A 26,958-nucleotide genomic window follows, 5' to 3' on the forward strand; every position below is an offset into this window, starting at 1 on the left:
GAGAACTGGTGAAATGAGTTAAAAGCTTAGTTTGGCTAAACGAAGAAATTGAAATATATTTTTTCTTTATCAGATGATATTGTGGAGAGATATGACAATTTATCCAAGTCTGTGAATGACAGGAATGAGAAGCTCCAAATAACTTTGACACGATCGCTGAGTGTGCAGGATGGTTTGGATGAAATGCTGGATTGGATGGAAGGTGTTGAAAAGAGCCTTGAAGAGCATGATCAAGTGCCTTTGAATTCTTCTGCTATTCAGGATATTATTAGTAAAAGCATTGTAAGTAGCACACTCTGAAAGAAGAAACATTCGTCTGATAATTCAGATTTCAAGAAAGGCTGAAAATCTTAGTTTAGCATCTTTAATGGTTTCAGAATTCTTAATAAAGAGGATTGTTGCATTAAGTGAAACTGCACATAAGGATTTTTGTAGCTTAGATCTGTGCTGATGGTGTAGCTGTACTGATTTGTTGCTTTGTATGGTGGAACAGCTTCATGTACTAAAATTTAGGTATTAATATAAGCAATACAAAGTATTCCTCGCTTGTTTCAGATGCTAGAACAAGACATTGCGGGTCGCCAAAGCAGTATAAACACTATGAATGAAAAAGTGAAGAAGTTCATGGAAACAGCAGATCCATCCACTGCATCTACACTGCAAGCTAAGATGAGTGAACTTGCAGGCCGGTTTTCTGAAGCAAGTAACAAGCATAAAGCGAAGCTTATGAAAATGGAGGAGTTGAAGACTAAAGTAGAGTTATTTGAAGATCTGTCAGAAAAGCTGCAGTCATTTCTAGATGAGAAAAACCAGGCACTCAGTGAGACAGAGGCACCAAGAAAAGATGTTAGTGAAGTGTCTCAATATATGCAGGTACTGTACGCTTCCATTTGTATATCTTGCACGTTTCCGGTCTAACTCATCTAAGTGATTGGACAACAAATAAGGCATACTTGTTTCCCAGCTTTGGTTGGTTAGCTAAAATCAATAATTCAATTTTGAATAAGTGATTGTGAAGTGTAATATGAAGAATGTAATCCTGTTTTGCAGGAAGCTAGTGTAGAATTGGCACAACATAAGAAGGATCTGGAAGTTTTACAGCAGCTTCTTGAAGAACTTTCATTCCATGCTCTTCCTGGAGATAAAGCATTGGTATTAGAAAAAGTAAATGCTTTGTCAAAGAAATTCAGAGAGGTAGAAGAGACTGTAAAGGAAAAGTAAGTTGAATAATTAAAGTGTTTCTGCCTTGGTTAATAATATGTGAATGTTGTGAAGGCTTATCCTCTTGCATGCAGTCTCAAAGTCCACAAAGTAGAGAGGGTTTTTTTATTACAAAAAAAAAAAAAAAATTCTAATCAGAAATGCCCTGTAGTTGGTCTTTCTGGTTCAGGAGCTCTAATGTTGGCTGAAGAGACAAGTAACTTCAAATTTTGTGCCATTCACAGGAGTTCTGTCAGTTTTAAGAGGACTCTACCTCTTCCCTTCACTGATAGAATATAAATTGCTTCTTGTGCAACAGAATACCATTTCGAATCAGGCTGCAAAGAAAAACTGGAGAAATTGTTAGAGCTTCCATATAAGTTACCTGTATAGCAAGACTAGATTTTCCACATTCAGTGCTCATATCCATAAAATAAGGTTTTGCAATTCTTTGAATTTAGGAACAGCAATATCAGATTGATAATATCTGTTGGTTTAATTATCAGAAGGAATACTGACATTCAGTGTTCAATTTCTTTTGCTGTCTTTAATTGTCTAGAGAAGAGGATGTATTGTCTTGTCAGAAGCAAATGGATGATTTCGAGCTTCTTGTAGAATCATTAAAGAAATGGATAAAAGAGATGACAGAACGAATTCCAGCAGCACAACCCTCTTTGAATACAGAGGAGTTAAAGAAACCTTTGGAAGATACATTGGTAAGATGTTGTAGATGAGAAGTGAAATATGGCTGAAGGAAATAGGGCATCTGTTAGTAACATAAAAGCACAGACTTAAGGGATAAGCAGTCACAGTAATTGGGACTAGGGAGCTTGCAGTCTACATTTACATTCCCATTTCCTTTGCATGTTTGGATGTACTGCGGGGGATTCCCAAGCAGCAAGATTGTTCCTTTCTCTACACTAAATCTTTTAAGTCTGAAATCTCTTTTTGTAATGAACAAATGACTATTTTTCTTAACCAGAATTTGAAAGATGAATGGACATCGAAAGCACCTGAACTGCAGAAAATGAACAGCAGAGGAACATTGCTGTGTAATCTAATTACTGCTGTGACTTCTCCTGCCAAACTGAGAGCAGTTGCAAAATCAGGTATGCATTTGTATAATCAGGTAAGCCTAACATTTCAGGAGGTTTAAAAACCTTTAATACAAAAACTTGGATTAGCTTTCTGAATATTGTGGCTCATGAAAAGTCAGTTAGCCATGTCTGTACTGACCATCATTTGCTGTGATTATCATTTAAACTAACTGCTGTAGTAATTCAGTTCACATTCTGATTGCTTTACACTGCCAAAATAGTGTAAAAGCACTTTGATGTAAAAGATTAACAAGTCCTAAAGCTGTTACTTCAGTATGTAATTCACAGATAAATGAACAAAATGAACTGTATCACAGTTGCCTTCACATGATCCCAGAAAAGTTCTGATAATGAGGAACTGACTTATTCTGATCAGTGCTCAGTGCTTTACATATCCACCAAGTCTGCTAGGAGGACAAAAACAAACCCCACTTTTGCAAACCCTGATGTACCTGCAGACCTTTGCTGCCACAGAGACACCTCTCTCTTGGCCACAAGGGTATTCTGTGTGATGCCAAACACACACATAAAGGTTTGCAGAGTTGTTTTTATTAGAAGGGTGGTGAAGACATGGTTTATCTAAAAAGTGGGCCTATGTGAACCTTCTTGTCCCAATATGATAGCATAATTAATGCTAGTCAATAATATTTTAACAGTAATCTGGTTTTAATACAGCAAATCTGTTTCCATGATTTTCTGTATTCTAGTGTTTAAATGTTAATTTGTTTTAGAGAAACCATTAATTCTGCTAAGTATAATTCAAGCCATTGTTCAAGGCATATGTGGTTCCAAGAGTGTTTTAATGGCCATAAGCACATTTACAGTCAGTTCTTGAATTTATTTCCAGACCTAATCAGTTCAAGTGTGTTGGCCTTCATTGGTCATCTGCAAAGGACTGGGAGTATGGGAACTGCCAGAGGATGCCTGTGTGGCAAGAGCAGAGCACTTTGTTTTTCACATCTCTGTGTAGTAGCTGCTTTTTGGTTTTATTCTTCTTTGAATTTTTAATAAAAACCTTTCACAGAACATTTAGGAACCTTATATGGGATATTTGGGATCCTTCCTCTGCCCATTTCTCTTCTCCTTTGCATCCAAATAGAAAAATAATTACATAACTAACATATAAGAGCAGCTGTAGTCCTCCAGACTAGAGTATTCGCCCTCCTAGACAAGAGCTGTACTGTGTATCACTTAATCAGAGTTATAAATACCGGAGTGCAGCTAATAGACCATGAAGATTTACAAGGCTCTGGCTGGGGCCTGTGACTTCTCTTATCTGGTTTATTTTCACTTGCCATCCTCCAGCTGCCACTAATGTGGTCCTCACTTTCCAGCTGGTACTGTGGAGTGGATGTGTAGCCTTTTCCAAGGCAACCGTTAATCTTTCCCTGTTAATTGCTCATCTGGAAATACATATGTGCAGGAGAGTGGGAAGTGACTCTCCCCGCAGTTCTCTTTGGCTTGACCGTGTGCCCCAGCTCTGTGGTCTGATGGTGTTTCACAAAGCTCATGTAGCTCTGGTTCCAGAGGCTTTGAAATTATGTTTAATTGGTAGAGCTGGCTGGGTGAGTGGCTGCCTCTGAGTGACATTAAGGACATCATGTGTAGCAGTAAGGACTCTACATTGCAATCCCTGTCTTTGAGCACACGCTTAAGTCTTACTTATGACAAGATAGGGAGGAATTTGTCCAGTTGGTAGAAAGAGCTGTTTGTGCAGAGGAAAGGTAGTGCTTAGTCACAGAATTATTTAGGTTGGAAAAGACTCTTTCATGTAAATCGAGTCCAACCCTTAGCCTAGCACTGCCAAAGCCAACACTAAACCGTGTTCCTAAGTACCACATCTACATTATTTTTATACCTCCAAGGATGGTGACTCAGCCACTTTCCGGGTGGGTGAAGGTGTCCTGAGTAAGCAGTGCCTTTGGTTGTGGTGTCTGTAGTGGGCTTGTTTGCTGTTTAACGTTTAGCACTCTCCTCAGAGTGTGAGGATTTGCCAGCTGGCGCTCTCCCAGGCCATGCCCAGGTATGGGCAAAACCATGTTCTTAGTAAGCAGCAGAGAATGGGTTCCTTTTGCGGAGAGGAAGGAGGTGATGTTAGCCATATGGATGTGAGCAGACCTCACAGCTAGGGCACAGACCTTTGTCCAATGGAATTGTTTATTTAGCATAGTATTGTAAGTGGTAGGACTGCTTAAACATCATGCGTATGTGCACACTTAAGTGTATATCCATATGCACACCTACCTGCTATGCATGTGCTGTGCCTGTGTGCTACCACTTACAGTACTAGCTGGCCAGAGCAGCTTAAAACATAAAAAAACCCTTAAAATATGTAAACCAGTTCAAATGAAATATTTGCTGCTACAAGGTTAGCATTCAGATACTTCTTTAATGTTATAATGAGAGCTATGTATCATGTTGTTTTGAAGAGGAAATGAAATGCTGGGGTTTTGGTGCGAAAAGGCCAGGATTAGCAGAGGACTTGGTCTCTCTTGATCCACAGGTGGCACAATGTTAAATGGTGAAGGAGGAGCTCCAGGAACTCATGATTTCCTGAAAAATAAAGGTCAGTAAAAATTTCAGGATGTGATAAAGAAATGTGCTGCTAGTTACTTTTAAATATGTATTTTTTAAATTTTTGCATATAAATCTGCTTGTAGCAGTCACTACTAGACTGAAATTTCACATTGCCATCATGTAAGGAAATGATATTTACCAGGTGATAATACTAAAATTAATTGCAAAAATACTTCCCTTCAATATTTTCTTTGAAGACAGGTCAAAGCTGGCTGTGTTTTCTGAATCAATATGTACTTCTATAAATGTATACAGGGATAGCTATTTTAATATAATGCATGGCTTTGGAGAAAATTCTAACATGCGTGTATGTGGTTTGAAAATTTTTAACACTAACCGACATTCACAACATGTACATACACAAACATACATATACAAATATACCTGTCTTGCGTACACTTGTATCACTGTATGTGACCAACCCCTTTACAGAAGCAAAGGAGCTTACATAGGCAGTTTATATCTGTGTATGGATTGCCGTGTACCATGTCCCCAGTCTGCAGTGTCTGTTCTGAACTACAGCCTGTCTGGTACCCAGTCTGCCTGCTATGCTCTCTCAGTGATAAAACACGTTTATAACGGTACATAAATGTAAACAAAATATTGTTGCCATAATGTTAGGTTGTCATGTAAGTAATTCTTGTCACAGAATTGTTCCTTAAAATACTAAAATAACAATGGGTGGAAAGATTGTAAGGTATTTGTGGTATTTGTGTACCTGTCTGTATTAAAGTAATTAATTCTGTGAAATATAAAGCAAATAGGAACTTATACTAGGTCATTCAGATGTAGTGTTACCATGTTTAAAGTTAACTGGAAATATCTCTAACACATTTAGTGACTTCTTATTTGGGGAACTATTAGGTATTGTAACTCAGAGTACTGTTTTGTAGTTCTTGAAGTCTTACGTATTGTTTGAAGGGCTTGCAACCTCTAACAGAGCCTTTTGCATCTCTCCTTTTACAGAACTGACAGCTGTTCAACAAGCCATGTCTGATGTAAATCACAGTTATGAAGATTTGGGAGTTTTACTGAAGGAAAAGATTTCAGAACTAGAAAGTATGCTTTCAAAAATGCAGAATATTCAGGAAGAATCAAGCTCAATGATGCAGTGGTTGCAAAAAATGGACAAAACTGCATCAGATTGGGAAGCTGCTCCAACTGATAGTGAAGCAGTTAAAGCCCAAGTCGAGCAACATAAGGTATTTTGTGCCTTCAAAAAAATACTCTTTCTTGCAGTTATTGGGTAAATTCTGTTTGAACAATTGGTATCTCAGCCTAGCTTACTGCTGCAGGGAGTATTTAAATGATCCTAGTAAGCATGCCAGTCAGACTTAGAGCAAATCTGGCAAACTGTGTCAGTGGAGTAAAAGGGCCACTGTGTCAGAGAGAGGGAGTTGTGCAGGTCAGAAAATAATAATTTTGGTGGCCAGTTTAAACAGGTGAGGCTGTATTGATCCTGCAATAAACTTTTTTTTAATTTTCTTAGTGGTTTAGAGATATATACTGGATTGCTTGTGAGATCTGAAGGGCTATATCTATCCAAAAGCTGTTTCTGCAGCTGATGGTTCACTTGACACTCCACAGACCGCCTGGTCTCTGCAGCTGCAGCAGCTTATGCCTGTTCCAGGGCAGTGTTTCTCTTCAGCAGCTTTGTCATGCTTGTTAACTTATATAGCTACACAACAGTCTTCTCCCCGCTTTTAAGCTGATATGAGAAAACCACTGAATCAGCAGTAAGCTTCTGTCCTGTTTCAGCATTGGAGATACATGCTTCTCTAGCAGTGAAGGGCAGTATTTGCACATGTAAAGGTTCTTCTATAAAGGGAAATGTAATGGATAGGGAAAATTCTTTCCTTGCCTGTGATTGTGGATAAACAAGAACAGAAATTGATTCAACTGAGTTACTTTTATATTTGATGGGTCACCCTTAAAAATTAACTTGAACAGCTACTGACTTTCCTCAGACTTGGATAACCTTCCGTCCTAAAACTCAGACTACATGTGGAAAAAAACTAGTTTCTTATTTTTTAACAAAGAATGTGCAAAGCTAACATGACCATCTTACCCCCAGTGTAGTCGTAGAAGAGTATTCGCATATAGTTGGAAAACTGAGTGCTCAGGCAAGAGTCGTCCTTCTGATGTGGTTGGACCTTTTACTGAAAGTTCTAAATCAAGCACAGTTTTGTTCAGTGTTTATTTTAGTGAGTTTGGATAATTAAAATGCAACTCCACAGGGCGAGCTTTGTTACTTAAGAATATTCATGTTAGAGCCCTTTGCCAGGCATAATGACTGTTCAGTTCTGTCTTTAAGAACAGCATGACTGAGGAATTGCTGGGTCATCTCAGTCTCCTGCTAGGTTTACACTTTCAGCTATGCTGCCCTTTATAGTTCTAGATGATCTGCGACAAACAGTCTGTCCATGATAGCAAGACTTCTAGGGAAGTAAATGAGGCTACACCACGCTCCTCTCTTGGTGCTAGCTGGGTTGTTTCTACTAGACTGTACTGTGCGTTAGCCAATTCGCCTTCTGTACAAGAACAGATTCCAAGTATATGTGGGTATGATGGGACCTCGTGGATCTTATTTATTTGAATTCTTCTGGTTCTGTCACTTTTTCAAATTTAATAAAAACTGTTATTATTAATGTAGTTCAAATCTGTCTGGTTATGTCTTCCAAAGGAGATTGACCAGCAACATAAGCCATTACAATGTGTTTTGAGATTCATAGTAGAAAAGTAGTATGTAAGTGTTAGCTATTTATTGTTTATCTTCATGCTTGGCATTGCAGTATTATGGCCTTCAATCTTTATACTTTACTATTTTTCTATACTCTCTTACATATATATTTATTTTATCACCTGAATTTTCAGCTTTTTGAAACAGAATTAAAGCAAAGTGCGAATAAAGTGCAGGAACTAAAGGACAAAGTGACGGAACTGTTGGAGAAGAACCCTGACTCTCCTGAGGCACCCAAGTGGAGACAAATGTTGGATAAAATAGGTATTTAAGTAAAGCTGTATTACAACTCAGACTGATTTGGAAGTTGTTTATTATGAGTCTTTAAATATATTTGCAATCACTAGTATTTTTAATATCTTGCTCCCTCCTACCCTTTAAATTCTGTGGAAGTAACTCCTTTTACAGGAGAGTAGATCTGGAGTAATTCCACTGATGTCTATGAGCTTTGAATTTGTATCAGTGCAACTGAGAGAGGCTACAGCTTGACGCCCCGGCTGAGAGGGCTTTGTCTTTTTAAACAGTGTGTTTGACTTGACTGATCAGTTACTACTCCAGATACATGTGTTGTTCTTCTTACAAATTATAACAAATTAAGTTAATTCTGATTTAATACGTAGAACAGTTTGAGTTGTTGGTAATGCTCTTGTGCATGCTTTTTTCCTGTGCGCTAGTGGGTTTTGGTGGCCTTTTGTAATTTTCTAAAACTGTTTCTATAAATGTTGCCCAAAAAATTGCAAATGACCATATTTGGACGATAGATTTTGAGATACTGCAGTGCATAATTGTCATTAGCTTTTAAAAATTCTTCTTAGGTTTGTCATATTTTAAATAAATCATAGGTCAGTCTTGTTTCATACTGATAGGTATTTCTGTAGCCCTACCAACAGTAATTTTGAAGCTGTGAATTTTTCTGAGCTGTCCCGTTTGTAAGTGAAACTCTGAAAGGTAAGGTCTCCAAGAGAACTTGGGAAGTGTTGAGAGGGAATTAACACAGAATGAGCGGAGGTCAAAGACAGTGAAGTGGCAGAGGAAACTGAAAAAACATGGATGAAATTCGGGGGCAAAGAGAGTTAGCAAAATATTAGGGCTGGCTGAGTGAGCACTGATGGTATTGCAGAGGGAAGGGGGAGGTTACAAGAGTTTCAGACTCAATGGCTGCTCTGGAAGCTGCTTACTACAAATAGAAGAGACTATAGATTGGCCTAGGTGTGAACCTGAGCTCACACTGCACTTTTGAAATACCCATGTACAGAAGTGTTCCCCTTGCCTGTCATTAGGTGCCTGGTTTAGATGTCTAAATGAGGCAGTTAATCTCCACAGGCTCCTAATACAGACGTTTGAAAGAGGTTTCCTCCTTCAGAGGGGTGTTCAGAGTAGAAGCCTAAGTTAGGGCTTCTGCACATCCTTGGAAAGGTATTTGTTCTTTTTTACTGAATAAGCAGAAAGATTTGTCTATCTAAATCAGGCACCTGAGTTATAACTGAGTACAACCCTTTGGCTTTTATTTCATTAGAGACCGGAGCCTAAATTTGGTGGTATTTCATTTTGTAATATTCTACTCTAATGCTATCACATGTTATATATTCATTTCTCTAAAAATTCTGGACGTGGCTGTGCTAAGCTGCAGATCTTTATCCAAGTGTCTATGGATCTGACTGTTAAAAGATGTATTTGCTGAATCACTGCAATAAGGCATCTGGAGTTAATCAGCTAGAAGCCTTATTAGAGAGCTCTGTTTATGTTTCATATATAGTCTGCTGTCTGACAACCCATCTGCTAGAACGTGCATGCAATATGTTAACATTACCATTGTTAGATTCCAAATGGAAAGAGCTCAATCAAGTTACATCTGAGAGACAACAAAAACTGGAGGAGTCTTCAAATTACCTGACCCAGTTCCAAACAGCAGAAGCTCAGCTGAAGCACTGGCTTGTAGAAAAGGAGCTAATGGTCAGCGTGCTGGGACCATTGTCAATTGATCCTAATATGCTGAATACACAAAAGCAACAGGTTCAGGTGAGTCATGCCCATGTGCATTATTGATTTAAGTTTCTTCTGCTTTTTTGCTATTGGCAAATACTATTTTGCATCTAGATAAGAGTACAGCACAGTTAGTATGAGCCATTACATTTGTTTTCAGCAAATATCAGCTTCAGTCATACTTGACTATGGTAATTACAAGAAAAGCTGTTCATAAGTATGAAGAGAGATCAGAACAGCTAAAGGAAAAAAAAGTTGAGGAGATACCAATCCCCTGATACATTTTGTTTGTTTGTTTTGACCGCACTGTGGTTTCCCTGTATTCGAATGAAAATGTCCTTTTGAAGTTTTATTAATTTGACTGTGTATGTAACATTTTAGGGTCAGTCCTTATATACAATCTATGCTGTAGAACTACCTTTTAGAGATTTTATTCACTTGACTGTACTATAATAAGAATATGAAGGCAAGTTAAATGCAGTACTGTGAATAGATATGGGGCCAATAGTGTGGAAGACAGAAGACAAAGTCTAATGAAAAGGTGGAGTAGTTTACTTGCAGAAGTACAGCAAACTGCAGCCAAAAGAAACAAAAGTTAAATCAGACAGAGTTGCAGAAACTAGAAATTTTAATTTCAAACATTTCTATTGCTGCCAGTTATTTTAAACTGTGATGAGAAATAACTTTTATTTTGCAAAAATATTATTAAGGCTGGCATATCAATATTGATTAAAATGAAGTGTTTAAAACATGAACTATGTTGTAGTACTATGTCAAAATGACAATATTGGTTTGTAAGTGCTTCAAAAATCTAGACAGCTGGTGTAAGACTATAATGTATTACTTAACAGTCCTTAGAAGTTAAACCTAACTGACTTAAAAAGAAAGGGTTTGGAATGTTCTGTAAAGTAAAACCATTATATTTGTCCCTTCTTCTGCAAGCACTGTGACTTACTGTCAAAAAACCCAAACAAACAAACAAAAAACCAAACCCCAAAACAAAACAAGCTGGAAATTGGTGATATAAACTTTAAAGGTCTTACAGTACACATTCTGTCATTTTGTGAATTATCCAAATACTCTCTCTGCTATAATAATACATTGCAATATTATGTCAGAATATACCTTCTTTGAAGTTCGATCTTAAGATACTTATTGAAACTGTCTAGGAAAGAAGACATTGCTTGAAACTAAACAGTGATTATTTTACTTGCTATGGTTACTTAATTACTGTAGTATTAACAGGATCCAGTGTTTGTTTGTATCTGCTGATTGAATTTCCATTAGATGATGTGTAAATTAACCTAATTTCTTCTTGTTCTTTGATGTAAACAGTTGAAAACAGCACAGTTTAGAAGGGTAGAAGACGCAATTATTTCACTGGCTTTTAAACTCTGAGATTGATTACTCAATAAGAGAACTCAACTACCACAAATTCTACATGATTTTTGTCAGAAGCACTTTGCTTTTTTTTTTTTTTTCCATGTGGTAAATGCCTTTTAAAATGTTCTTTCTGTCTAGATTCTGCTCCAAGAGTTTGACACTAGAAAGCCACAATACGAGCAGTTAACTATGGCTGGTGAGGGGATTTTGAAGAGACCTGGTGAACATCTGCCCTCCCATGAAATTGTAAAAGAGCAACTGGCAGCCGTGGCACAAAAATGGGACAGTCTAACTGGCCAGCTGAGGAACAGATGTGACCGAATTGACCAAGCCATTGTAAAAAGCACAGAGTATCAAAGTCTGCTCAGAAGTCTGTCTGATAAATTAAGTGCCTTGGATAGTAAACTAAGCAGCAGCCTGGCTGTGAGTACACAACCTGATGCTGTGAAACAACAACTGGAAATTGCTCGAGAAATGAAGGAGGAAATAGAACAGGAAATGAAGAACATAAATGCAGCTCAAGCTCTTTGTGAAGAACTGTCAGCACTGGTTGAAGAAGAGTATTTGAAAGCAGAACTTACAAGACAGTTAGATGGCATCTTAAAATTGTTTAAGGATATTGAGCAGAAATCAGGTTAGTATTTATTTAAAGAAAAATAGTAGCTAAGGCATAAAGTAAAGCATGGTAGTGTCATTTGCCTTTATAGACATGTTGAGTGAGCCGAGCCTCATGCCAGCTCTCTATCCAGTCCAACCCCCACGCAGTTGTGCATTAGAATTTAAGGGAGTCCCCATACCTTGAAAAGGTAAAAACAATACTTAGGATCTCTAGCAAACAGTTTGGGAGACAATTTGAAGCATAATAGCAGGGCTGCTTCAGGTGCCTCTTCACTGAATTAGAATACCAAAAGAGGATGCTGTTCATTGAGCTACCTAACTATGTAGGTGCAGAGTGTAACCCAAAATTGTAATTTTTAGGCAAGCACCAGTTAATGGCTTGATAAAATGCAGCGGTAATAGTATAAAACTGCCTGTGACAGAAGGGGGGTGGTAGCCTGCAGCCTTCCATTACCCTGTGAAAAACAGAACTGAGCAAGTAATACATTGCAAGCAATATCATACTTTCTTTGCCCTAACAGCCTCAGTTTTAGCTTTTTTGTTTCCTCTGGTCACCAGAAACTTCAAAGGATCTCCTGAAGAACACATATTGTATGCACGTCATGAGTTAGACACTGCTATGCTAGACTACTTAATATTCCCTGTATTTATGCTTCATAATATCATGAAACACGACTGTGTGTATTTTACCCACAAAATCTGCCTGAATGGGGTTCATGTAGGCACAGAATTAATATTATTATTTCTTCACTGAATACTAGCAGGTTCTGATAATGAGCCTCTGTGTTGTCTTCTGTTTTGTAGATAACCATGTTCAGCAACTTCAGTCAGTCTATGCCACTTCTCATCAGTTCCAGCAAATGTCTAAGGACTTCCAGACCTGGCTATGCAAAAAGAAAGAAGAGCTGAACCAGGCTCATCCTGTATCAGCCAAACTTGATGTCCTGCAGTCACTAATTGAAGAACAGAAAGATTTTAAGAAGACCATGACTGATCAGATTAGTTCATATGAAAGAATTGTTGCAGAAGGAGAAAGTATCTTACAGAAGACTCAGGGAGCTGACAAAGCAGCGCTACAATCCCAAATTGCCACACTCAGAAGTAACTGGGATGAAATGAATAATCAGGTAAAAGAAAGGCAAGATAGATTAACAGATTGTCTGGAGAAAGCCCTCAAATACAAACAGCATGTAGAAAACCTGCAGCCGTGGATAGAGAAGTGTCAAAGCAACCTGTGTGAATTAAAAGTTGGCGTAAACCCTGTTGAAATAGAGAATTCTATTGTTCAGGTGAGGGCCTGGCAGAAGGACCTGGATAAGCACCATGGGATAGTGGAGCTATTAAATAATACTGCTGAAAGTTTGCTCAGTGCAAGTCAAACAGATAAAGAAATAGTTCAAGAAGAAACTAAGGTGCTGAATCAGAAAGTGAATGTGGTTACAGAACAGCTACATAAGAAGAGAGAGTGCTTGGAAAATACAGCACAAAGGCTGAAAGAGTTTCAGGAATCAACCAGGGAAACTGAAAAACAGCTTAAAAGTACCAAAGAGCATCTGGAAGCTCATGACTCACTTGGACCTCAGTCATTCAGTAGCAAACACCTGACAATGATGCAGGCCCAGCAGAAAGCCTTGCAGGCTTTAAAGCCTCATGTTGATTTAGCAAAAAAGCTTGCCCAAGATCTGGTGGTAGAGGCTTCTGATTCAGCAGGTGTTTCTGACCTTTTGATCCAAGCTGAATCTTTGGAGCAAGAATACACTGCAGTGAACCAGCAGGTTGAAGATAGATGCTCCTTCTTAGAGACAAAACTTCAGGGAATCGGGCATTTCCAAAACAGCATCCGAGAGATGTTCTCTCAGTTTGCAGAGTTCGATGATGAACTTGATAGCATGGCTCCAGTGGGGAGAGATCTCAAGGTACTGCAGTCACAGAGAGAGGACATTAAATGTTTCCTGAAAAAGCTGGAGGATCTTATTATGAATAATGAAAATGCTAATAAAAACTGTAAAATGATGCTAGCCACAGAAGCTGAAGCTTCTCCTGATCTTGTTGGTATAAAAAGAGACTTGGAAGCTTTAAACAAACAGTGCAACAAGCTACTAGACAGAGCAAAAGCCAGGGAAGATCAAGTGGAGAGTACTACTAGCCGTGTTGAGGAGTTTTACAGTAAGCTGAAAGCATTTTCCAGTCTGCTTGGGAGAGCTGAAGAACATGAAGAGTCACAAGGTCCTGTTGGAATGGAAACAGAGACTATTAATCAGCAGCTGGATACATTCAAGGTAGGAAGAGTTCTTTCTTACTACATAAAGTATTTTACCACACTTCAATTTTATTAAATACCGTTGTGAAAGGGGTTCATTAATGAATTGCTGACCTTGGAGGAGTCTTGCTTCACGGCAGTCCATTCTACCTGTGTGCTTTTTATCTGTTTTAAATGGAATATTGTCTCGTGCTCCAGAGGAGTTTTCCTTGGCTGCAGCTTGGCAGACATGAGTAACTTTGCATCCCTGCTTACAATTACTGCACCCAGTTCCCTCTTCACCATCTCATTTCCTTATGCGATCCCTCTGCCTTTTCTGGTTTTGAGAACTGTCTATTATCTCTGTGTCCATCTGTTACACAAACTTTCTCCTTCACTGCAGTGTGAATTTTAGACTCCAGTGTTCACATACTGGCCTGTGTTCACTTTGCTGATCTGAGTAGTTTAGTTTTTTTTCACGTGGGTATGGGCTTCAGCATATGTAGGTTTAAGACCTTACCTTTTGCTGTTTTCTGTTCTAATACACTGGCCAGTTTTACCTCACTGAATCCCACCCTTACCTAGAAACATCGTGGGAAGAAGAAACCAGGTAAAATAAGCTGCCTTTAATATTGGGAATATATCTGCATCATCCTTATCCAAAACACACTTTGGAGCTTCTGTGCGTAGCTTTTTTAATATGCCAGTTAGCAATCCTTGTCCAGCTCAAAAAAAAAATGCATTACAGTGATAGCGAGTGTTAATTGTGCTTTAGTGTTGAAATCAAATACAGATATTTGCTTGGTTTAGGTTACAATAAATGAATTTCCAATGCTCACTGGAAATATGTATAAATCCTACAGATGTAAGCAATGTTTGAAAAAGATCATAAATCTTCTAATGGCTCCGTAGTAACACTGAATATTCTGTGCTGCTTTGGTTTCATTTCAGTCTAATTTTGATTCAAATGTTTGTATGACTTGTACATTAGTTTGCAGTTAGTCATAAAAATAAACCTCCGTAACAGGATTTGATGAACCATGTTACTAAAAAAAATGACCTTGGAAAAACGTCATTACAGGCTTGGCCCAACAGAGGGTGCATTTTGCTTGTTTAAACTAAACTATATTAGAAAGGGAAACTAAACTCGAAAACTTTAATGTGGGAATTTTGGATGCAAGTGACTGTGAGTTTTGATGATCTTTCAGAATGCATAAATAGAGACAAAAATATTGAACAAATAGTTACATTATGAGGAGATTCCATTAGACTGAGAGGATTAAAATTGTAGGCCAGTCTGTCCTAACAAGTCTATCTCAATTTAAAAGAGAAACAAATGGCTTTTCTTTGTATATGGTTAGAAAAACACTTTGGATATTGGAAAATAGCAAAAGCTTCTGCTGGAATTGCTCTTGCTTATGCTGACTGTACAGGATTTCAGTTGTAGCCCATTTGTGATCTCTGATTTTGCCACATTTCTTGCATTTTCAAACATTAGATGCAGCTTTAAGTCTTTGTTGCTATATATGTGCATTTATTCATTTATTTATGGCTACAAAGAACAACACTTTTGGAGGGAAATAGCCTGATGAGCAGACAGGAGAATTGAGTTCCCTGTGCATTGCCCCAGTATTGTGCTTCATCAGGGCATTGGACAAGACATACCAGCTGCACAATTTTGGAACGAGAGCCTTCCCTGGTCTGTGCAGATCTGTGGGGAGAGTGTCCCTACAGCCAAAGAGTCAAAGGACCAAAAAACCTGCAGAGGTGTAAAGGAGAACAGTGATTGTACGATGTCTATATCCAGAAGCCTACTCCAGGATTGTATTTATGTTAGATGTTTGTAAGCTTACAAGTATGTTTGCTTGAAGCAACTATTTCAGGCCATGCTTTTGCTTATGAGTGAAAACACAATACCATTAAACATGAGGTGAAAAATTATGAAAAGGTGAAGGGATTGTTTAAGTAAGTGAAGAGCAAATGCAGGAATAAAGCAGCAGGGTGGGGAGCCTCCAAAGGAAGGAAATAGGAAGACCAGAATAGGAAATTTTACAAGGTGAGGGTGGTAGGTCACAAAGAGATACTGATAGCAGGAGTATCAGGATCAATGATTGCTCTCCTGATACTTGTTGTGAGTGCTACTGGGGCATGGCAAAATTACAGTAGGAAATGTACCTGTTCGTACTCTCTGCTCTTCCAGAGAGCAGTTTTACCTGTGGCAGCAAACTGTGGGGAGATTGGCTCCCCCAGATCCTTCTCCACTCATGGTGTGTTTGCTCACATGTTTGTGCGAGTACGCAAACACACACAACCTGAAAATGTGGCTGTGGCCACAAAACCACAGGTCACCTCCTTATGGCTTTGACTTCTGTGGTCAAGTGCGATCAGCCTGTGTTCCTCAAAAGTAAAGCAAAAGAGTTTTTCTTTGGTAGATAGATGTATTCACATGAAATCTTCACTGTCTTCAGGGAAGGATCTCCTGTAATGGGCCAGAAGTGGTTTTTGTGGTTTGACCAATTTTTATGTACAAAGAGTTAGAGCTTTATGCGTCTTTTTGGCATGACATTAAAATGCGTAGTTATTTAAAAAAAAAAAAACAGGCTCTGAGTTGTATTTTTTTATCTCTATATATACATATACAAACTTGTTTATTTATATTCTTGTTTTGTAATCTACTTATTCCAGTCAGTATAGAGTGTTAAATTGAAAGTGTTCATTGTCAGGGTTAAACTGTATCTATTTACAATGCAGATATAAAGCTTGCTTTCTGTAAATTAAAATCTCCAGTGGAGTTCATTTGAAAGTAGAACCGTGACTCTTGCTTCACAAAGTACTCCAGGAAGTATGATCAAATGATGAATTTGTCTTAATTAATATAAAACACACAAAATCAATTACTAATTAACTCAGCTTTGTTAGACAGTTTTCCCCAAAGTCTGTACCTAATGTGAAGATTGGTATAAAAGGAAATTTCAGTGAATTAGGTCTGTTGAGGTACACAGAGTCCACCACCAAAAGCGGAACACAAAAGAATTGTGCAAATGGGCTGAACTGAACACTCTGGTTTTGGATAGCCACACAGCGCTGGGATGTTCATGGTAGGAGCAGTATTTGCAGCTAGGTTCTCTCTGAAAGCGAGAAAGAAAAACCCCAGAACTTCAATTATTTTACTTCTGGAAACCTTTGCACAATTCTTTATACTGCCATTAAAAGGCATCATTCCTAGTAAAACCAACATGGCACTGTTACAGATTTCATCAGCACATGTATGGTTCATTTGATTTTTGCTTTTATTTTTGGAACAAAAGTAGATGTAGTCATTAGTGGTTGCCTTCTAATTGGACTTTATAGGAATTTTTAGTTAGCCTGAGCGTTGCTGCCAATGAGCTTGAACTAAGATTTTAATTGGCTTATGTTAGTTGTGTAGTGGGTGTCTGTCCTCCGATTTTCACTCGAATGCAGATAATGTTGAAAGAATCATCCGAGGTTTCTCTTTGTGCTCAGTAAGAAACTAAAGTGTAGAAAAGCAAAGGTAAAATAAGCAAGTGTTCAAACTTTTTTTTTTCCAAGTATTGTATTTGAAAGTGACAGATGCGTCATATGAAAATCTTCAATAGATTCAGTGAAAAATGCTAAATATGTTTAAAATGATAATAAAAATCATTTTGCTGTTGAACAAATACAGACCAATTTCAGTTAAGCGTTCTCTACAAAATGGTGCGGCACTGTTTGAATTCAGTAAGGATCTGTTTGTGGGTGTTTTGGGTGAGAATAACCACAGGTGACAGTATCCCAAAAAATGCTTTTCACTTCTTTACCATTATAGTATGTGTTCTCAGCTATAGAATCCAGAGGTGAGTGTCTGTTTGGCCTAATTTTAATGTTATGGCTGCTCACCAGAGAAAAGGAAAAGAGAATTTGTGTTGCCTGACTTTAATATTTTGATGCTAAAGTATTTAGTACTTTGATTCTGTAAAGGAGCAAGAATGGTTGGCTGCTATGGAGAGATCCCTGCACCCTCAGGCTTAGTATAAGAAACAGCAAATGGCCCATCTAGTTGGGATGATGTTGCTAATATTGGCTAGGAAGGATCAGCTGCGCAATATTGGAGAGATCATTACAAAGTCTGTGGGCACAGGAATTATGGGGAAGAAGGGCAACAAGGGTGGCATGGCCATGGGGTTCGTGTTCCACAACACAACTTTCTGCATTGTCAGTTCGCACCTTGTCACTCACGTGGAGGACTTCAAGTGGCGAAACCAGGATTATAAGGATATCTGTGCTCAGATTAGTTTTGTAACCCCTGATGACAGTCTACCTCAGCTTAACATCATGAAACGTGATCACCTGGCTAGGAGACTTGAACTACAGGCTTTGTCTCCCTGATGCCAGTGAAGTGAAAAATCTTATCAGTAAGAATGAGCTTCAGAAATTGCTGACATGACCAGCTGAATATTCAGCGCACTCATAAGAAAGCATTTGCAGGTTTCACCAAGAGATTAAATTCACCCCCACATATAAATATTGTAGCCATATGAACCTGAAGACTAGTGACCAAAAGCCAGTCAGTGCACTTTTCCACATCAGGGTAAAGGTTGTGGATGAGCAGAAGCATCTAAAATTGTTTGAAGATGTTGTTTGTATGGTGGACAGAATGGAGAATGACTTCCTTCCTTCACTGGAGCTAAGCAGGAGAGAATTTGAGTTTGGGAATGTGAATTTCTGTCAGCTGCAGAAGCAGAAGTTCGAGATCAGGAGCAGGTCACCTGCCACTTCTCCATCGCAAAGCTCAGTGGTAAGCCACTACTGTAAGCCATGGCTTCAGACCGAGTTTTGTGAAGGTTACTTGGAGCCAGATGAGAGCATAGAGATCTCCCCGAACAGGTATGTTAGTAAGGACTCAGTAACCCTTCTGAACTCTGGTGAGGATACAATTGAGGATATTCCTGTACTTCACTTGGACGAAGGGAAGGACTATTTCCTTACTATCAGTGGGACCTACCTGCCCAGCTGCTTTGGCACATTCCTGGAGGCCTTATGCCAAATGAGATGACCGATCTGAGAAGTTCCAGTCACCAAACTCATTGACCTGGGAGAAGAAAGCATCTTAGAAAAGGAGAAATCAGTTCTGCAGATGGGTTCCCTGGACAGTGAGGATGCAAGTGGGATGCCACTGCAGGTGCCAAAGGAGATCTTGCTCTTGGTGAACCACTTCTTCAAGCATGCATGCCACCAGGAGGACCTGTTCCAGGCTCCAAGCATGCAAGAAGAGTTGGAGAAATAATTGCCTGCCTGAACACCAGTATCCCCAGGATGATCCTGGGCAGTAACTACTGTGTGGCTGAAGTCTTGCTCATCTTCCTCAAGGCCCTGCCAGACCCAGTGATCTGCTACAAACTCTATCAGTGGTGCTTCACCTGGTTGCACAACAGCTGGCTGTGCTGCCAGGTGATATTTCAGCTGCCTCATTGCCATTGCAGCATGTTTCAGTACCTAATATAATTCCTCTGAGTGCTACTCAAATACTCAGAAGACAACAATACCAGTGTCGCCATGATTGCCACTTAGTTCTCCAGCCTCCTCCTGTGCCTTCCACCCAACCTGATGGCACGGCAGACTCAGCAGGACCACTAGCATGCCATCATCTTCCTCTACAGCCTCCTGCTTGCTGGGGATGAGGAATGACTCCTGCCTGCATGCCAAAGCTGAGGCTTGTGCTGCCAGCCTTACACTGATGCTGGGCCTCTGACAGCTCCAGAAGTGCTGTGTGTACAGTTGGAAGGGATGTGTTCCCTTCTTTTTTGGGGTGGTGGCACGTGGCCATTCTTAGTTGGTGGAGTGATTTCTCTGGTTAATTCCAGTAACAAATGAGACTCTGGCATGTGAACTAGTTACGTGACCCCAACTTCTTAGAGGGCAAGCAGCGTTCAGCTACCTGAGACTGAGCAATAACAGGTCTGTGATGCCCTGGATGTCCAGGGCTGCACGCATCCTACATTGAGTGGCTCAGCTTGTGCCTGCCCTCCTCTGTCCCATTGAACCCCATTAGGGATGGGCGTCTGGGATTGCAGTTTTTCCCTGTGAATGAGGAATTCCCAGTAAGCTTGGGTCATAAGCTTGTGTAAAGTCCCTGCCCTTTGTACACATCACCCCTCACTACTAGTGTTTGGATGGTTTAGTGAGGTCCTCAGATCGACCCTGGTGGGTTGGCCTTGGCCCTGCTGGAGTGTCAAGAAGAGGGTCGAACTTGACTGTCTAGAGGAAGTAAAAGTCATAACAAGGTATCCTTAGGTGAACCTGTGGAAGGATCATTATATGAAGTTGGACTGAATGTTCCTTGTGGGTCCTTGCCAACTCAGGACATTTTATGATTCTGTGATATGTAGCTGACTGCATATCAAGTAAATCACTAAACAAGAAGTGTGGTGTATTTCTTGCATACAGTGTATCTTGCTTGTTGCTTAACTCAGAAAGCTCAAGCTGATGGTAGTTACTGCTCTGTGTTAAGTTTTAGCACTAATTGCTATATGCTGTCCTTATACTGAGGTCTGAATTGTCACTGTGACTGATGGCTGCTGTCATGCAAGCAGTGCAGGTCTCTGGTCATTCAGTGTATGGTTTCTGTGGTGCAGCTGCAGCTTGGTCAGGACAGTTTCTCCATAGTGTTGGTGAGGTACCTCTGAGTCTCCCACCCCTTCACCTACATGAGGATAAACTAGAAGTGTAGGTGCAAAATGCTGAACAGTATTTAAAAGATGCAAATGTCCAAAACCTGAATCTTTGTCCTGTTAGCTTGCTTCTGTCGTTAAGTCTAAGTCCCGTAAAAAAAGTTTTCCAAATATCAATACTTTTAATGCTTGTTTCAGTGGGAGGGGGTGTCTGGGTGCTGCTGTGTTCCTCAGTAAGCCATTGCCTCAGAGCCAGAAGGTAAGAACCGAGAGAGAATCAAAATTGGGCTCACTTTCTTCACATGTCACTAAAGCTGAGTTTGGGGGATTTTAAAAACAATACGCAGATATACTTTCAATTTAACTTTTGTGTGGAAGCGTCCATTTAAATGAGGGCTTTACCAGACGGGGTGCTGGGTGCGGGCGGTGGTTAAAAGCAATGCGTGTCCTGACCAGAGTTTCTCTCAGGAAAGCGCCGGCGGGAGCGCTGTGGCCTCACCTCACCGGGCCCGCCCTGCCTGCCCTCTCGCTCGGGCAGTGTCGACCCCGGGGCAGCGCCCCGCCGCGCTCCCGCTTTGCCGGCTGCCCAGCGTGTCGCCTCCCGCCCGCCGCACTGCACCGGCACAACCCTACGCCAGCATTGAGGGCGCGGCGAGCGCTGAGGAGACGAGGAGGCAGCGGGGGAGCCCCCAGAGCGGCGCTGCGGGAGCGGGTGGGCCGGCAGCAGATGTTGCCTGAAGAGCGAAGCGGGGCGTTCCTCACAGCTCGGCGCTGGGAGGGCAGCGCCGGCCCGCGGGGGAGCGGGGCGGGCTGGGCGGGCGGTGCGCGCCGGCGCTCCCTGAGGGGTTTCCTCCCGCCCTCGCCTCCTTCCTCGCAGCTGCGCTTCAGAAAAGAGGAGGAAGGAGGGAGGGCAGCCCACGGACCGCGGCTTGTAGTCGGGACCTGCTGAATGTAAACCTGCCGTGCCTTTGGGGGGACGCGCCGCGCTCGCTCTGCTCTGCAGTTGCCTTACACAGCTCTCCGGAATGGTATTGGTAGAATCGGTCTAAAACGTTCGTTTTCCGAGTGTCTGCTCGAAGGACGCGTTGGTTTGGCTGCTCGAAAGGGATGTTTTGCTGTGGAACTTGTGGAGGCACCACGGACAAGCCTGGTGCAAGAGGAGGATAAGCTGCGTTTCGGATCAAGGTTATTTATAGCTACTGCCAAAAAAGTAAAGGGCTGGTTTATTATTTTTGCTGTTCTGGATCTAACTTATTTCCCTCACCCCAAGAGTTTCTCTGTGCCTTGGTCTGGACCTTACACAGCCACTGTGGATTCCATCTTTTTAAGCTGCCACACCATGTTTTATTTATAAAGGAGATGGGACTCTGCAAACGAGTTAAATGGATTACAGTTAAGCCGTCACCTACAGAAGATAATGTCCTGCCTTCTGTAGTGCTTGTTCATTTGGAGGGCTTATTTGGGAGATTTCAAAGAAAGATTCTGACCCGAAAAAATAAATTAAGCCTTCTGTGGAGTGTTGGAAATACTCGAGCCATTGCTGGGTTTTGCTATACTTTGTTTTTCTGTGACATTGGAAGACTTTTGTTATTTTCTTACTGAAGCACTTTGTATTCTGGGGAGGGGGGAAACCTCACATCCAGGTAAAGCTGCATTTAAACCGACGCACTGATTATGAATGACCTTAGCCACCTCATAAGTTATGATGTGTATTTTGTATCTATGCCTCTTATGCTAACGGCAAGTTTACTGTAATTCTTCGGAGTACTGGTGTTTTTTGAATGTTTCTCCTATATCCATGAAAACAGAGGTATAGTGGTGTACTTGTGCAAATACTTTCAGGATGGGGAAGCCACTTAGCAGGCCAGACTGTCTACGACAGAATCCTCCTTGTGTTGGCAAAGGGGAAGAAGATGAAGATCTAAATATTGAGGACTGCTACGTTCCCCAGAGATCCATCTATGACACTGTGCGGCTGAATGAACAGATCGATTCAGGCTCCAAGGGCAGCCTCTCCTCGAGGCACTTCACAGACCGGACCTTACCCTACAGTCACAGAACGCTGGACATCAGCACTTTGTGCTCCAATGGTGCCCTTACTTCTTCCAGTGTTTTTGAGCTCCGAAGCCGTGAAGCTAACAAGTTAGATGAAAAAATGATCTTTGATGCTCTGAAACTGAACAGTGATATAATTCGGACAGCTGGGTTACCCAAAGCAAAGTCTCACACAGAAAAGAAAGAGCATAGGCGATCATGGAGAATGTTTGTTCCGCCCAACTTTTCGGATTACACGAATAAAAGTGAATCCTCCTTTAATGAAACTGCTGATATGTCAGATACAGCTAGATCAGGCAAATGCAAATGGGGTACCAATTCTCTTACCTCGGAAGAAGATGATTCTGGTTTATGCAGCCCTCCAGCAGAAAGGGAAGAAAAACAGGACACACTGTTAGCAGGGGAGCAAGCTCAAGTACAAAGTTTATCTTCTGCAGAAGATATCCATGCAGTAGGTCAGTTCAGATCCTATTTCCCAGCGATTTGCAGAGAGCAGCAAACCCCACTGCTTGCAAGCAGTAGTGTCCCTGTCAAAGAAAGCTGCAGATTGACTTTGCATGACATTTTACCCTCTGGAAAAGTAAAACAAAGTAATGTACAGACATGTGAGAGTGATAAGGAAGAGATGGGTGGGAAATACTCTCACTTAGAAGGTTTCAAAGAGAAAACTCTGTCACATGAAGATCCTCTTCAAAGTGATGAAAGAAGTATTTCCCTCGACAAAAATGAAGTGGAAAATGTATATGAAGTTCATGAAAAAGTTCAAACACGAGTTACAGCAGTAGAGGAGGATTATGTGCATGATGCACATCACATAGATGTTTATTATGCAAATGTTGCTGTAAATGCTAGTGACTTGGATTTAGCAAAATATGAGATTTTATCTGATACAGAGGAATCCAGCATAGCATGTACAGGCTCAAATGAAATAACAATTTCTGTTGAACAGCTTGAGCTAGATAGTACTGTAAACTGTCCAAAAGCTGTCCCGGGGAGAAGTAGAGGCAATATCTGGACTACTGGCATCCAAGAAACCTTGGATACAGTCTGCAATGGCCTATTGTCTAACAAGGTAACTAAAAAAAAAAAATCTATAGATTTGGTAAATAATTGTAACACAGCTTTAAAGGTATTTGTTTAAAGCTGCGGTTGCAAAAATGTCATTTTTTTATTAATTCAGCTGCTGCAGTAATCAGTGTCATTTGCACATGTGGGTTGTCCAAAATAGGTGAGATGGTCAGTTCAGAAAATGGGGGGGCGGGGGGCAAATTCTGAGAGGTCTGATCACTTCCAGCTGTGCAGGGCAGGGTTCTGTGTTGCCCAGCTGGTGCCTGTTACTCCCGACTGGAGCGTCTCCCCCGTGCACCCGCATGGTGCTGGGTGTTTGCAGGCAATGCGGTCACAGGCAGCGCCATTCAAGGGCAGCTGCAGCCCGTGTAGCCTTGCTCATCAAGGTATAAGCAGCAAAATCAGATCATTGTGGTTTCCAAAGCAGGCAGATTAAAGGCTCACCGCCTCTTCTGAAAGCTGCCTTTTGCGTTTGTGTGCCAGAAGGCTAATCTGACGTTACAGTAGTATTTTACAAGCACAGGATCTTGCAGTGCTTTGCGTGTGGTGGATGAGGTAAGAGAGTAAAAAGCGAAGCTTTGTAATAAGGAAAGGGTGTTTGTGTCGGGTCTGTAATTTTTTTTCTTCCCACTCTGGTTGAAATCTGAGATACTTCAAGCTTTGTTGCTAAGTTGTTCTGGTAAACTTTGGCCTCAGCAATAATTGTAATTTACTTTAAGCTTCTCTCTGCAAAGTATGCACACTCTTTTAAAGGGCAGATTATGGAGATCAGTCCTCCCTGTGGTAGGACGTTGCTCTCAAAAGTTGAGGCTTTATGGAACATAAAAGAAGAGTTTGTTATTGATTCTGTGTGGAAATATTATTCTGCCTCCTCCCTACCCTACAGTCAAGAAAAACACAAGTGTTTTCCTTTTTCTGGGAGCAGCCAGCTGATTGCACTCTTTCAGTGCAACTCTTTTTTTAGTCCTATAGTTTCCAGGTTTCTTTATCCTTAGGAACACAATTCTTAAGGGTACTTAATTTGTTTTACCCCTCGTGTTTGGTGCAGTTGCTCTAGCTTCTAGATTGACTTGTCAAGCTGGTGGAAGTGTGCTCAGCCACCTGAGCTCCTCGGCTGTCCGAGTGCTCACTTTCCACACTGTGTTTGGTGTAAAGGAGGAGGCGCTGGTGTGTTCCAAGTCATCTGGGCTTTCCGGGGTGCTGAGAAAGGTTTCTTTGAATAGCTGAATGCTGCTATAGAAATAGAAGGATTTAGGGTCAAAAGTTGAGCATTCTTTAGCATTGTTTATTCATTGGTTATTTTTCGCTGGCCTGTGTAATTAATTCAGGGGCTTCGGGCCATTTTCTGATCTCATTGACATTGGTGTCAGTGCAGCCTAATGCAGTTGAATACAAATGGAAATTTACATTGCTGTTGCTAATGGTAATAATCTGGCTCTGAAAAGCTTAAATACCTGAAAGAGTAAAATAAAGCAAACAGAAAACTGCTCAAACTGCTGTTTGGGTACTGTCAAAGCCCTGGCAATTTGCAAGAATATCCCTCTGAATGAAAACCCATTCTCCTGGGCGTTTGCTGGGATACTGTTTCAGCAGCATCTGTAGTGCCTCCTCCTTGCTTGCTACCATTATATTCTCCTAAAAACTACCTTAAAATATCTCTTCCTTCACTGCTTCTTTAACTTAAAACTTTTGCTTTTATCCTAATTTGGAAAAAAAATGCCCCGTTGTCTCTCTTGGTGTGTGTATGCTTGTTTATTTGATGAAGCTTAACAATCCTTCTGTGCCAGTTTTTGTTAGATTTTGCAGATAGATAAGTAAACGGATAAGTTTCCCCAGTCTTGAGATTCTTCCTCTATTGGAAATTCTTTATTTTTTTCTTTTTTTCTTTTTTTTTTTCCCTCAAAAATTCCCCCCCTTCTCTCTCTCTCTCTCCTTTTCCTTCCTGTCTAAAACTACTCACAGAAATGTATGTAGTTTTCCCTCTGTCATGTATTGAATTTAGATTGAGTCTATTCTGTTCAGATATTTTTTTTTTAGGGAGGTTTTGATGAAGAGTGGTTTCCTTTCTTCTAGAGACCAATTTTCAGCTTGTTGTTTGCTGTGGTGGAACCACTAAATGCATTTTATGTCAGAAAATAAAATGTTTCATTAGTGTCTTGTATTTCAACTGCAGGTATTCCAGAAAGAAGAAATTGAACCTCTTCAGGTGAAACAACAGGAGGTAAATTGGTTGGGTCAAGGCCTTATTCAAAGTGCTGCTAAAAGTACCAACACAGAAAACCTTGAACACGACCTTGAAGATGTCAACACCCGATGGAAGACTCTTAATAAGAAGGTTATTATTTTGTATACTATTCTGCTTTTGTTGTGCTCTGCTTTTTGATTATTGGCTTGCTGACGTCTTTCAAAATACAGGAAATTAAACATTCACTAAGAATATGAGTTATATTACTTTACACAATCACTTTGGTAATTCTGAGGATAAGATTTATATCAGTTTTAACCAGAGGTATTACTATGATTTATGAGGTTTTGTCAAACTTTCTGTAGGTCTGTCCTGGATTTTACTTAAGAAAGACTCCTCTAGGAGTATGTGCTCCTTCCTGCTTGAGCAGATCAGGGAATTCGGATAACCCAATAAAAGAGGTTGAAATTGTGACGCATTCATGGGAAAAGTAGTTATGTCATTTGTAGCCACCCACTTTCAAGTAGTTCTTCTTCAGTCTTCACACATTTTTTCACTCTGTTGTGTTCATTCATGAACACTGTTGTACCTGCACAGGGCAGTGATGCAGTCCAGATTTGTGTGACTGGTGGCACATGTCTTTTATAGCCCCTTAAGAATTGTGTTGCTTGAGACGTTGGAAGATACCACTGCCATAGATGTTTTTCTTCGCTTTTGAAGAGTTCTCTTCCAGCAGTAGGTGCTGTTGGAAGATGGCAAGGGTGGGAAGTAAAACCAGTGCTCATTTTTCCCTGGTCTGTCTTACTGAAGGAGTGACGCAGCAGAACCATAGACACCTGTGGTTCACCTGTTGGCCTTCTTCTTTCCTATTTCTTTTTTCCTTTGAAGGGATTATTGCTTCTTATTGAGAGTTGCTGCTTTGGGTTTCTGGCTTGGTCTTTCTATAAGGAAAACAAAGACTCCCTGAAACATACATGTCCTGTCAGTATGTTTCGTAATGCTGCAGCTCTATATAACAGGAGTATCTCTTGCAAAGGACTACTAGAGCAGTCTGATTTACTGGCAGTCAACCTCGTCATTGCATATCTGTAGCCCCAAGAGGTTAATGCTAAATTGTGCCATAGAGCCGTTATGAATAGCTGTGA

The 26,958-nt window shown here is 40.5% G+C and overlaps 1 protein-coding gene and 1 pseudogene across 33 annotated transcripts in view; both read left to right on the plus strand.

Annotated features, from left to right (window-relative positions):
* DST (dystonin) overlaps positions 1–26,958 on the plus strand; it is a 307,103-nt gene that overhangs the window by 214,945 nt on the left and 65,200 nt on the right. For all 33 annotated transcript variants that reach the window (XM_071806938.1, XM_071806947.1, XM_071806950.1 and 30 more), the window contains 12 exons: positions 74–282; positions 556–873; positions 1,051–1,217; positions 1,760–1,916; positions 2,183–2,309; positions 4,801–4,863; positions 5,841–6,076; positions 7,749–7,878; positions 9,434–9,633; positions 11,119–11,614; positions 12,403–13,877; positions 25,802–25,963. In XM_071806938.1, the coding sequence (XP_071663039.1) occupies positions 74–282; positions 556–873; positions 1,051–1,217; positions 1,760–1,916; positions 2,183–2,309; positions 4,801–4,863; positions 5,841–6,076; positions 7,749–7,878; positions 9,434–9,633; positions 11,119–11,614; positions 12,403–13,877; positions 25,802–25,963 (3,740 nt within the window). The remainder of the gene's footprint in view (positions 1–73; positions 283–555; positions 874–1,050; positions 1,218–1,759; positions 1,917–2,182; positions 2,310–4,800; positions 4,864–5,840; positions 6,077–7,748; positions 7,879–9,433; positions 9,634–11,118; positions 11,615–12,402; positions 13,878–25,801; positions 25,964–26,958) is intronic.
* Positions 17,074–19,471, plus strand: LOC136100105 (inositol polyphosphate 5-phosphatase OCRL pseudogene; annotated as a pseudogene).

This window comes from Patagioenas fasciata, chromosome 3 (genome assembly GCF_037038585.1).
Source record: "Patagioenas fasciata isolate bPatFas1 chromosome 3, bPatFas1.hap1, whole genome shotgun sequence".
NCBI lineage: Eukaryota > Metazoa > Chordata > Aves > Columbiformes > Columbidae > Patagioenas > Patagioenas fasciata.